Source organism: Calypte anna, chromosome 2 (assembly GCF_003957555.1).
Source record: "Calypte anna isolate BGI_N300 chromosome 2, bCalAnn1_v1.p, whole genome shotgun sequence".
NCBI lineage: Eukaryota > Metazoa > Chordata > Aves > Apodiformes > Trochilidae > Calypte > Calypte anna.
In genome coordinates this window covers 60,122,376-60,136,303 of record NC_044245.1, presented here as the reverse complement: position 1 = coordinate 60,136,303, position 13,928 = coordinate 60,122,376, and the positions used below count along the sequence as shown (strand labels likewise).

Here is a 13,928-nt window from a genome sequence, read left to right as displayed (position 1 = left end):
CCTCATGCTGAAGGCTGTTTCAGCTTGGTGCATGGTATGCAGTTCAAGGAAGCACTGAGGGATAACCTTGCTTTATCTTTCTGTGTGTGTGGCTTGCCAGTGACCTTGGAGATTTCTTTTCTGTCTATGGTGTATTTAGTCCTTGAAAATGTCAGCATTTGCAAGAACTGTTTTCTATTCAGGTGCTCTTAGGTTCTTCAGGATTTTCTGGTGTGCTTTTAATACTAAGTTGCCTTTCTTTCATTTGATTTTGAAATACACTTGAGATACTACTCACAGTGCATTGATAAAATCTTTCAATACAGTCAATTATTAAAAATGTCAAAGAACAAACAACATTGGGTCTGCATACTGTCAGAGCAATAGTTTTTGGAGAGGTTATTCTTTGATAGTGTTGCTCCCAGGCCCTGCACTTTGTAGAAATCAGATGCATCTTTTCCTTGAGAAACCACCTCAGTGAAGCAGAGTTTGGCAGAATCAATTCTTTATCACTCCACTGTTAACTTTAATTGGTAAATTCCTGGATGAGGGTATGGCTACACTGAAAAATGAGGGATCCTCTGATAGGTGTAGCAGGAGAAGGGGAGATAAAATGGGAAAGTAGCAACTGCAGAGGGGGAAAAAATTATTCATAGGGGATGATCTGCAAATTCTTAATAAGTTAGGGGTGAATAAGGAGGAACTAAATGGTCATCACATTGAAGTTTTAGTTGCCCAGATTGCAAGAATATCTAGGAAGAACTACAGCAGCACTGATTTTAGTCTTCATCTTGATAGAGAACCAGTAAATCATCTACTAAATCATCTACAACACCTTCCTGCATTGTCCCATTTCCCAACTTGATTTCTTTCCAGATTCAAGTTCCAATTTAAGCCAAGTTGAGGTCTTCCAAACTAACTGTTCCTTTCTTTGCCTGGCAATTATTTCTATTCTATGCTCCACTATAATTTCTGCTAGTGGCATATTCCAAGATTTCATATATCATCCCCCACCACAGAGCCAGTGAAAGCAACTCCGTGACCTTTGCTGGTGTTTGTTATGTTAAAGAAGACATATAATTTTGGAAATAATTTCCAAGTTCTCTGCAAATACTACTGGTTTTTAATAAACATTCTACAAAACCTGCTACTCTTTATTTTCAGAACCCAGCTCAGAATACACCAGTGCTCAAAGCTGTTGCTTGATATCAGGGCAACTTCTGAACAGGGCACACTGAGATAGAATGAAATGGCCTAGACTTTCCTACACTACTACGAGTACTTGTGTTTTTTCCCCTATCTTTTCAGATTAATTAATTTTTAATAGAAATGTGTTCCAAATACTTGTGAAACAGTATTGGTTTAGGCTTGCCTGCCCACCTCCTACAATGCCAGTGCCAGCTACCCCCTCTGGTCCACCAGATGGATGTCAACAGAGCACTTCTGGGACAGTGAGCATTTCCTCTGTGGAATACTTAAGGAAGGAAGAATATGTCGGCTGTTTGCCTAACCCTATCTAGCCATCAAGCTTAGAAATATTTTTAAAGCAGATGTACTAAAGTACAAATGGCTTCACAAAAGGAGAATAGAATTAGATGTGTTTCCAACTCTATTACAAGTCAAAGGGACAGAAGTTATTAATACTGCAAAGCCTTTGTTGTTTTGTTGTTTTTTTTTTAGATTTGCCTTCTTAGTTATGCTGTAGATCTTCATTGTATTTGAAATGGAACTTCCTTGGCTAGAGCTTCTAAGAAATTAATCTGCTGAATTGTATTATCCATATTTGCGATGCATTTAGAAATAGCTGTTTCATCCTTAAGCACTGTGGTAGAACATAAATACTGTACATACCTAATTAAAAAGGGCTTGTGCAAAGTGTCCTGCATGACATCTTGGTCTATAGATTGGAAAGATATGGATTTGGTGGGTGGGCCACTTGCTGAATAAGGAACTGGCCAGATGGTCACAAAGAGTAGTGATAATGTCCAAATGAAGAGCAGTGACAAGTAGTGTTCCTAAGGCGTCAGGGCTGTGACTGGTGCTGTTTAATATCTTTGTCAGTGACATGGACAGCTGGATTGGGTGCACCCTCAGCAATTTGGTGACAACAAACTGTGTGCTGTGGTCGACTGCTGGAGGGAAGTGAGACCCTCCTGAGGAACCCCGACAGGCTTGAGAAGTGGACCCATGCAAATCTCTTGCAATTCATGAAGTAACTCAGAAGCTGTTAAGAGGACTAAGAAATACAACTTGGTCCTTAGGTGCCAAAATTTTACAGGAAACATAAACTGTAAAGTGCTTGCTGCAATGGGAAGACACTGCACTGACTGAAGAGAAGCCTAATAGCAAAGACGGGCCTGTGAGGACACAATGCATAGGAGAAAGAATCAGGTGTGTTATGTCATCCAGTCCCCTTTTAAAGGTTTAATTATCCAAGTTCACAGATGGCTTCAGCAGAGCAAAAGCCTTTTGACCTATTTATGATCAAAAGAAAATGGAAAAAAGACTGACACATCAAATCTCTGGTAGAGTCTAGGTCACACTGCAGTAAGAATCTGCAATTAGCAAAGCTCACCCCTTCCTATGGTTATAATCAGGGAGTGTAAGTAGAAGTTTGCAAGAGATTTTTAAATCTACCTCTCCAGTCCTCAGTGCATATTTGAAAATGCTGGAGATGCAATATGCCCTCTTTCCAGTTGCCAGAACTGCAGTGTTATGGGCAGTTTATTTAGTGAAATAACCTCATAGGTCCTCTTGCCCCCACAAGTAGTATTTAGATAAGCTAGAAACAACAGTTCATTCTATGGTATTTAAAAAGACCAACAAGAGCACAATGGTGTTTACTTCTTTTATTATGAAAGAGATAAAAACACAATGTAATGAAGATATCATTAGAAACTTAAAACTTTTTTTGAACCAACTTTCTATTTACATACACAAAATTCCCCAAGTGGAACAATATCAAATGTGAGACACATTATCAGAATATATCATATATACAAGTTCAGAGTTTTAATGTCTCTGTTACTCCATACATGACTGTTACACAAAAAGTCACTTCCTACCTGTCTAACACAAGTATTTTATTTCACAAGTTTTTAAAATTAAGCTTATAAGACTACTCATGCAAAGTAAAGCAGAATCTGGGCAATGTTCTGCTTTCTGAACAATTACTTTATAAATATAGTACGAAGTCATAGAGTCAGATTTTCAGTCAGGCTCAACCTGTTGTGTCAACTAGGCCATGCTCCAAATTGACAGAAGTAAAATAATGGAAACTATTACTCATTGTTATTGGCATCAAACCAGAAATATCTCGAGACTCAAAGACATACTGGTTTTCAGGCCACTGACCAGTTATTACAAAAAATTGGTTTTTTTTTTAAACTCTTCCCTCAAACAGAAAAGCCGATTAAAATACTTGAACGTGCTTTATGTGATCAGACATTCTGGTAAAAAAAAAAAAGGCAGAAAAAAAAAAAAGGAAAGAAAAAAAAAAAAAGAAAAGGCAAAAAAAAGGGCACCATTTTATATTGCTTTTTAACAGAAACCAACTACTGCTTAGAGTAAGTGAAAAGTAAGGCACTTCTTGTTTTTATCAGTCCACCTCCCTAAATTTTAGTTTAGCTCCATTTTACACAGAGAAGAGATTTCAGCTATGCCACTTGTGACAGCAAGAGGGATGTTGTGATGAACTGTTGCTTTCCAAGCATGGATGGCATCAACAACACCTTCCGGATTGCTGGGACCCAAGTCGCACAGTGAATATACGGCTGCCAGCTGCACACCCCAGGGAACACCTGCAAAAAATTAAAACAAGTCAGCTTACAGAAATTTTGACATGAAATGATGGTTTTGGGAAGCCTGACTCTAAAGAAATTGTTAGTTCAAGAACTAGAACAGATCAACAGTTGCGATGCCAGAAAGTAGTAAGATGACAACCTGTACACAAATTCCATAATACCTCATTTTATATCAGCACCTCCCAGTTTGCTGAATTCAGCAGGTCTTCAGTATTCAAAGGGCATAAAGGATTCGAACATCTAATGACTTTGCTGTAGTTAAGGGTCATCAGACTTCCATGTACTTGGAAAAACTTGAGATTGCAAAGAAGAGAAGCTACACGAGTGCTTCAAAACAGCTCCCTAACATCAACCAATGCTTCATTGCAAAATGTACTTAACACCCAGAACAACTTAGCAATACTCTGCTGCCCTAGTTGCCTTGCTTTGCCTCAGTCAGAAATTTGGACTGACTTGCAGCCCTATCCCAATGCAATAATCTTGCTGGGAGGAAGCTTCAGCATGAGCTGCTTACATAAGAAATATCTATTACTGCTCAAGATGACCTTTTAAGTTCTTTGAGACAGCCGATACGCTTTTACACGAAGCAGCGTAATTCCAAGGTCTCAGAGCTGTTCTTGGTCTCAAACAGAAGGTAGTACAAGTGCCTCATGTGTTTTAATTTGTGTGTGTTTTGACTACATTAATATGCAAAACTTCATATTGCAGATGCTACAATAAAGCTCCTTTAAATAAACATTACCTTCTTCTTCTGCATGCTGTACAAACAGTCCAATTACAGAACTAATATTCTTCACTGCAGCAAGATATCCTTCCTTCAAACCTATTTGGCCCAATCGACCTGAAAGAAAAAAGGTTTACTATGTATCTGACATTCAGACAGTCAACTTCCTAATTTTAAGATTTAACAGAAAATGGAAATTTCAATTACAAAAATTAGTAATTCTGGTTACCATGTTGTCTTGGAAACAACAGTTGTCCTATTCTTTTTGTGACTAATGATCCCAAGGCATTTTTCATCAGATTTATTCAACCTCCCACAGGCTTAAAATTTGCAAGTGTAAAACTCTCAAAGAATGCAAATTCTGTTTAACAAACAATATTATGTAGCTTGCATACTGAAAATATCTACCGAAACCCAAAGTTTCTCTGTTTACCTTGAGTATCATCTAGATCCCAAATAAATGAATCTAACTTCAAACTGCTGTAAGAAGTATGTTACATATGTGCACGCTTCCAAAATATGCTTCCAGTCCTATCCATTCTAGGATTCTATATAAAGCCTTATTTTAAACACTTTGCTATAAATCATATATATCTACAGATGATTTAATTTTTAAATGTGCTGTTTTTATCATTAAATCAGACTAGTATCTCAAAACTTGAGTACATGCTTTCCACAGGCTGACAAACAGAAAATACCTGCATAGGATTGTAAAAGTTTGCATTTTAAGGTGAAAATTCTTTTTAACGAATTTGAAAAAAAAAATCCAGATTAAAAAAAAAAATGCAAAAATACGTAAAGAACATACAATATAAAATACAAAAATCTGCTTTCCAGGCAGGCTAACACTTTCAAAGGACATATTTATACAAAACAGAAGTTCAACCAAGAATTTAGATTACTTACCAATTAGCCTGAGTGTCAATGCTATAACACTATCAGAAATGGACTGAACAGTTGTATGCCCCTTTCTCTCCTTTACCCATTTATCCATAGAAGGCCAAAGCACTTTGCTGAAAAAAAAAATTTGAAAATTGGATATTGCATGAAGGGGTGGCACAATATCTATACAATAATGAATGCAAATGGTTCTTCTGTTTATCAAGTATTTCCGTGGTCTTGGATCTTTAATTCATCTTCTAGGGAAATTTATAATAGTCCAAGCATCCACAAATCTGAGTAATGTAAAGGTTTTAAATCCAAACAATCAAAGCCAACTTTCTGGAGGGATCATTCCTCTTCATCTTCCATTAATTTCCCTGCGGCATTGTGCACTTCTACCTAAAGTCAAGAACTTCCTCCACTGCCTTTGTAGATGTGTATGAAATCATGTTACTTTCAAATGTCATGGTGAGGTGTTATGCAAGCTTCTTACAGGACTGAAAATTCAGTGTGCATGTTACAAGTAGGCTCCAATGCTTGTTTTTAAACCTAAAAGGACATGAGATATTTATTTTTTTAACCTTTAAAATGATGTAATAGACCTAGCTGCCTATTATCAGCACAGCTCCATACAGTCAACTCCATATAGCTTTAGGTGAAATGACATACTTTTTACTGAAACTAATTTGTATTAATTTAAAAAGTATTTCATTAAAAATAACTTCTTTACTATTTGAAAGAATGGAACTTGTATACAAGACCTGATGATGATTCTAAGTTATATGCATTTACTTACAGTCATAGTTAAAACACCATATTTCTGGAGTTTCTAGGTTATGTAAGCTCTACACAGAATAAGGCCTATCAGAGCAGTGGAGGTATCAAAATGAAGTACTTCAAACCAAGTTAAGTATGGTAGCATGCACTGCAGATAGGGTTCAAAAAAATTTAAGACATTAAATCTAAGTTGTATAATTATTTTAGAATTAAAATCAGCCTTAAATCAGGCTAGTACACTAGAGAGTAGTTACATTTCACTTTCAGCACCAAAAGGGTGCTATTTACACATCAGAAGTTCCATCCTCATTTTCTAGTGATGGGGTGGGAAGGAGAACTCAACAATTAAGTTTGGAGGATGAGAATCAACCATTTTGCTTCATTTGCTTCAAGTAATCCATCCAAAGCTTTCACAATTGTCCACATATGGTTATTTTTGAAGCAATTCTGTGTTAGAATGGTTCAAATCAGGTTAATTTATGGGATCAGTACCATAAAATCCTACATTTCCTCACTGATGACTCATTCTATCTTAAAATAAGGCATACAAACACAGCAGTCTAGGTCTCATCAGGTTAAAACACCGTTATTTCTAAGCATCTATGCAATGTTTTATTATGTCAAAACTAAGTCCTAATGTCTCAAATTTGTAAAAAACCTACACCAAACAACACCAGAAATAACACAACCCCCCCACACACACACATAGCACACATCTGAAAGCACTGTTTGCCACAATACCTTATAACATTGTCATGTGTCCAGTCCCACTTCAGGTGAGAGCAGAGGAGATCAACAGCAAATATGTACTGCCAAGCATCTTGACTCAGATCTTCTCCATATTGCTCACTCAGTTGAAATTCTACTTTTGGACATGACTGCATTTCTAAAAGCAGGTTTGAGACCATACTACCAGCATCTAAAGTGGAACTCTGGAATTTTAGAAGGTAAGAAGAAACTTAATGCATGAGAAGTTACCAACCCATAACCAGACTCTTATTAGATTTTATTCTGACTGTCCACAGCATCTTACATCATAAATTCAACTTTGGATTCAACTTAACATGAACAAAAAGAATACAAAGACTATCATTAAAATACAGAGTATTTTTCTTGGTTCTTTTTTCTAATAGGAGAGTTTGAAATAAAAATCAACTAAAACCACACATGCTACAACCACTCTATTCTTCCTACTATAGTTGAGGATTTTTTTTTTTCTCTCCATGAAGCTTTAAGGTCAGAAGAGTGTTTATTATTCATTAGGGGCTAATTTCTAAGAAACTACTTTCAGTAATTCAGGTAGTAATATCAGAAAACGTGTCACATGACAGAATTCTGCTAACAAAGTATCTAGGAAAGTAGAGCAAGCAAGGGCATTAAAACAAACATCCTTTGAATATATGATGTGTTAAGAAAAAAGTCTAGGCAACACTGGGAGCTCAGCATATCTTCTCAGTACAAAAGGTCATATAACTGCCAAGTTCTGCAGTAGTGCAAGTCACTAAAATGGCATCCTTTGACCAAGTACTAAATACTCATTCCCCATGAGTATTCCTTCCCTTTCATAAGAAGAATATGTTCTCAGAATTGTATGCATAAGAGACTGATCACAATAGATTGACCACAATCCACTTCAAATTTGTCCCTATATGTACACCTAAGTGAAAAGCATCTTACAGATGGAATGGTGCCATCTGCTATCATTAACAGTGAAATTCTGAGGTTCCTCTCCCTAGCTGCAGTAACTCATATTTCATAGAGATTTATAAAAAAGTAGGGTCAGTGCAGAGAATTAATATGTCCAAGAACATTTACAGACATACACGTGCATCTCTACAGGCCTAATACTGAAAGTTGCAACCCAACAGAATGGAGAATACAAACTCTTTGCTAAACAGAAATTGCAGTCGAACACAACTCTGAGTACCACAACTTAATCCTGTATCACAACTGATTTATTAGAAAAGGAAACATACACAAATCAGTGTCCTCATAACTCACTCCACTGTAAACCTGCACTAAATCAGAATGTCTTCAGGGGCTGTAATTCCAGTGGTACCATATTAAAGTCAGAACTGGTTTCAGATCTAGATTAAAATTAAATTTAAAAATCATCATGTTTTTTCCAGTGGGTACAATTCTCAGGCTACCTTCATACCTTCCAACGGGATGAGGTTCAACACAGCCAAAGGCCGGGTCCTGCACTTTGGCCACAACAACCCCATGGGGAGCTCCAGGCTGGGCACAGAGTGGCTGAGAGCAGCCAGGCAGAAAGGGACCTGGGAGTCTGGATTGACAGGAAGCTGAACATGAGCCAGCAGTGTGCCCAGGTGGCCAAGAAGGCCAATGGCATCCTGGCCTGGATCAGGAACAGCGTGGCCAGCAGGTCCAGGGAAGGGATTCTGCCCCTGTACTCAGCCCTGGTGAGGCCACACCTCGAGTACTGTGTCCAGTTCTGGGCCCCTCAGTTTAGGAAGGATATCAAGGTCCTGGAGCAGGTCCAAAGGAGGGCAACCAGGCTGGTGAAGGGACTTGAGCACAGACCCTATGAGGAGAGGCTGAGGGAGCTGGGGCTGTTCAGCCTGGAGAAGAGGAGGCTCAGGGGAGACCTCATCACTCTCTACAACTCCCTGAAAGGAGGTTGTAGCTAGGGGGGGTTGGTCTCTTTTGCCAGACAACTTTCAGCAAGACAAGAGGGCACGGCCTCAAGTTGTGCCAGGGGAAGTTTAGGTTATATATTAGGAAGAATTTCTTTATGGAGAGGGTGATCAGACATTAGAATGGGCTGCCCAGGGAAGTAGTGGATTCTCCATCCCTGGAGATATTTAAAAAGAGACTGGATGTGGCACTCAGTGCCATGGGCTGGTAAACTGCAGCGGTGGTTCAAGGGTTGGACTTGATGATCTCTGAGGTCCCTTCCAACCCAGCCAATTCTATGATTCTATGATACCCTCCATCATAACTAAGTTGGTTTGATTTGATTCAGCTAGCAAAGCAATCAATGCAAATAAAAGCTGGTACTGACAATGAAGACAGACATTACCTGTTCCCAGTTGAGGTAAGCACTCAAACAGGCCAGCAGCTCATCGCTTGCACTCTGCCTGACAACTAATTGCATAGCTTTGTTAATTGCACCTTTGAAGACAAATATGTCAGGCCACACATTACTGATAAATAAAATCAATTTTTCTGAGTCTGGAAAGTCTAAGGGAAAAAAAAAGAGAGAACAAAGGAAATTTTTAACATTTAAAATAAAAGATACCTATACACTAAAATTTTAAAGGTAGTACACTCTTCAGCAAGATAACTAGGAAACAAGGAATGGAAGTCATGCAACAGCTGCAGCCCAGGAAATGGAAGTCATACTAGCACTAGTGTTTAAGTAAGAAAAGACCCAATAAAAAAAACCCAAAACATGCCCCCTTAAGTCACTTCTCCCATTGTAATTTCACTTTTTTTTTTTTTTTTTTTTTTTTTTTTTTAAAGCTAAAAAAAAACCAACAACAACAACGAAAAGGCCTCACTGGACTTTGTTGAGTAATGACTGCAAAAGGACCCTTCAGGCTACTTCAGGTTACTTCCCCTTCAGGCTTCTTACTGCATTTCAGTTCACTAAGAAGAGTGGTCTTGGACCACTGAAACTGGATTCTTCTGGGATGAAATTAAACTGGAAGATGCACTCCAGAAACCTACCTAATACACTACAGTCACAAATGATGACTACTTCTAGACAAAGATCTTGCTTACATTGGCATAAGGAAGAAATAAATACTACTTTCATGGATGAAATGAAATACGACAATACATTTGCCTGAAACAGTACTGTCACTATAAAAAGCTACAAAACCAATGAAAACTAAAAAGCCAAATGTGTCTTCCCCTCTTCACTTCAGTGTAACTTCTACATTTTAAGAAGGATCTTAAGAACTAGAGAGCATACGCAAATACATCAAATCAAGAAGCTTTATTGCACTCACTAAGCATAAAGAACTTGGAGAGCTCCATCCAGTGTCCTGGATGGACCTTGTATACTCTGAAGCTACTCATCACATAAAAATTTCTTGTCAGGACAAACCAGAATTATGTACATGCTGCAGCCTGAATTGCCTGCCCTTAAATCTGGGAAGCTTAAAATACTATCTATCAGTAACGAGTAAGAGTTAAAGAGGCATCAAAAGAAGAAAAGAAAAAAGCAAAAAGGAAGGGAGCAAGAAGCTGTAAGAAGAAAAATAGCCAAAGAAAGGTAACATTTAATTTATAGGCATTTGAGGGAAAATACATAGAAGGACAATAGAAAGAAACAGCACAGACAAGAGAACACATGATGCATGACCAATGAGGTCATACTGATGGTTTATAGGCAATTTGGCACTTGTGTTGCCATTAGTCTGATGGGAATTAATGTGCAAAACGAAATGAAAGAAAGAACCCTAACGTGAATGAGTTGTAGTTAAATAAATTCAGATGTCCTGACGCCTGTTCACAATTAAGATTTTTTTAAAAAAGCCACAAAACAACCACAACAGGAATTCATGTAATTCAAAATATAGAACACTGTTAACAAAAGTCTGAATTTAGGTACTGGTTTGCATCTTACTGAGAAAAAGAAAGGGGAAAAAAAAGAATGTTTAATATTTGCAAGAGCTTAAAAGAAGAGACAGGACCAAGGCACTGCAAAACAAAAGGTTTGTTAATGTAGAGTAAAAAAAGATATCTGACAAGTAATAGTTTCTGAGATGGTGCAGTATTAAAAACTATTAGCATGAAAAAAGTGAAAGGACTTATGATGGACTGGATGAAGGGCACAAAATCAAGTAAGAGAACAGGAATCCCAAAAAGAACTCATGCAAAAAAAAAACGCAAACAAAATACTCAACCCCAACAACAAAAAGATAATTAAGAATAAAACAAAATCACAATTCTTAATAAGATATAAAAAAGAGACGGATGTTATATGGAAGATAACCACTAACTGAAACAATTAAAAGGATTCTGCTTCTCAGTGCTCCTAAATTTTAATTTGACACACAGGTAACGACACACAGATAGCAGTCTGTTTTGAATTCTGGACAGCTTTTTATTTTCAGACTAAGTGAAGTCCTCACAGAACTAAGACACTTCATTTCGTACAGTGATGGTATATGTATTACCTTTGTTACTAGGATCAAAAAGGTGGGAGAGGAAGGAACCAAAATGAAAAAACCTCTCAACCAAGTGAGACTTTTGATAATGGGAATCAGTAAAACTTTAAGGACAACATGTTGTACAAATGCACTGGTTTTGATCCAGGTATTGTCTCACTCCTGACACTATTTTAAGGCAATACATGTATTTGAATTAAACCTCATGAATCAGTGCTTACTCAGTTAAAATAAGAAAATACTAATAAGCAAAAACTCTACCTTCTTTGAGTAGGCTATAGCAGAAAAGACGAGCTCTTTCCAAATCTCCCAACTGTCGACAAATTCCTGTGTAGACTCGACATAAAGCCTGATTGAAATTGTGATGTGTGGCATTCTTCTGAGTCTTGAGCTTATTGAGAATAGCACGCAGCAAGGACTCTGCTAAATGCTGTAAGGCACAAAGAACATTGTTAAGACTATTGTACACTTCAGAATATTTGATAGCATTACAGTAGCATGACAAGTAAGAAAAACTCTTATTTGCAAGAACAGTGTTTGCTTACATGTCAAAATGCAGAAAAGTAAATCAGAAGCAACCAGGAAAAGAAAAAAGAGCAAGGTACAACCTCCTGCCCTCATGTTATGGGGATGCTGTTTTTCACAGGATTCTCACAGACAAATTTCAGAAGTGTAGATTGGGTGATTGGACTGTGAAGTGGATTGGGAAGTGGCTGAAGGACATTGCTCAGTTTCGGTACATGGAGCAGAGTCCAGCTGGTTGCTGAAATGTATCTCTGGGAAAAAGGACCTGAGAGTCTGGTGATCAACAGGCTGCCTATGAGCCAACAAGGTGCCCTTGTGGCCAAGAAGGCCAATGGCATCCTGGGGTGCATTAAAAAGAGCGTGGCCAGTAGGCTGAAGGAGATTATCCTCCCCCTCTACTCTGCCCTAGTGAGGTCATCTGGAATAATGCATCCAGTTCTGGGCTCCCCAGTTCACGAATGACAAGGAGCTACTGGAGAGAGTCCAGCATGGAGCCACTAAGATGATTAGGGAACTGGAGCACCTACATACCAGGAAAGGCTGAGAGAGAGCAGTATGTTTAGCCCGGAGGAGACATCTCATCAAAACTTATAAATATCTAAAGAACAGGTGTCAAGAGGATGGGAACAGATTCTTCTGAGTGGTGTCCAGTGACAGGACAAGAGACAATGGTGGCAAACTGTAACACATTAAGTGCAAGGGAAAACTTCTTTACTAAGAGGGTAAGAGAGCACTGGCCCAAGGCTATCCAGAGAGCTTGTGAAGTCTCTGTCTCTGGAGACATTCAAAACCTGTCTGGACCCATTCCTGCTCTCTCACGTGAACAATTATAGTACTAGAAAAAATGGCCTGAAGTTGTACCAGGGGAAGCTTAGACTAGATATGAAGAATAATTGCTTTACTGAGAGAGTAGTTAGGTGGTGGAATGGGTTGCTCAGGGAGGCAGTGGAATCACTACCCCTGGAAGTATTAAAAAACCTGTGTAGATGAGGCACTTCAGGACATGCTTTAGGGGCGACACAGATATTGCTATATTTTATCTGGGGGGGGTTGTGCTGACAGCTGGACTCTTTCTGAACTGTGACAATAGTGTCTGATCTGCTCTAGGTAATCCTGCAGGGGGGCTGGACTAGATGATTTTGAGACATCTCTTCTAACTTGAACCATTCTCCAATTCCATGGTAAACATGCCTTAAACGGATGAAGAATAGGACTGCTCTTTATATATAAATTGCTTAGTTTTGTGACAGTTTTTAATCATCCTTAAACAAAGACAGGAATAATGACAATTAAAGGAATACAAATAACCTTATCAGAGCAAATGAAGCACCCTGACTTGGCTGCTCCCAGAGCACAGGAGGACAAATATCTCAGTGTTCATGTGTGAGACTTATGAGTCAACAGCACAGTCCATCCCTAGATCATCTTCCACGCTGCAGGGAGTGAGAATGAGTTATTACTATCTACAGCAACATGGGACTCCATACGAGATCCAAGGAAGGAGAATATTGGGAATGTGCAAGACCTAGTACAGCATGTAGGAGGGCTAGAAGTGGGGAGTAGAATGAGGAGCTTAGGAGCCAAGTTCTGGAGAGGCCACAGGTGTAGACTGGGTACCTGCAGACACCAGGAAGCCTGAGTGATGGTTTCATGAGAAACCAGAAAGTCCAAGCCAGCTACTTGAAAGACTGGGAGGCCAAGAATCAGATGTGGGTAAGGTCTGGACCACTACTGGAGGGATTTATGAGTGCTTCTAAGTCTGTCATTGCATGCAACAGTTGGGGAGCACAGCAGTCCCCAACTGGATATACTGAGTGTCTGATGTATGTATTTTGCATTACAAAGCTTTCACTCTGATCTAAGAAAAGAAAAAGATTAGGTGGATATTGTGTGCATGTGCCTATTAGGAATACACACTAGGCCTTGCTACTGGCTGGACCTGGAAACATAAAGCTGCCACAGCCTTGCTTTTATGAAATTACCAGAATTGAAAACTCCTACAAGGACAAGCTGAGAACTTTGTAGCAACTTCCATGGAGAACACAATTATGTTGAAGAACTGAAACAAGGCAAAATGCTGTCATGCATCAGTTGGTG

At 38.6% G+C, this 13,928-nt stretch overlaps 1 protein-coding gene across 1 annotated transcript in view; it reads right to left on the bottom strand.

The window, feature by feature from the left end:
• Positions 1–2,813: 2,813 nt before the first annotated feature.
• ICE1 (interactor of little elongation complex ELL subunit 1) overlaps positions 2,814–13,928 on the bottom strand; it is a 30,557-nt gene continuing 19,442 nt past the window's right edge. Inside the window, exons 15-20 of the mRNA XM_030445728.1 lie at positions 11,568–11,736; positions 9,209–9,369; positions 6,907–7,097; positions 5,413–5,519; positions 4,525–4,623; positions 2,814–3,779 (exon numbers count right to left, since the gene is read on the bottom strand). Coding sequence (XP_030301588.1) covers positions 3,598–3,779; positions 4,525–4,623; positions 5,413–5,519; positions 6,907–7,097; positions 9,209–9,369; positions 11,568–11,736 — 909 coding nt within the window. The 3' untranslated portion in view covers positions 2,814–3,597. The remainder of the gene's footprint in view (positions 3,780–4,524; positions 4,624–5,412; positions 5,520–6,906; positions 7,098–9,208; positions 9,370–11,567; positions 11,737–13,928) is intronic.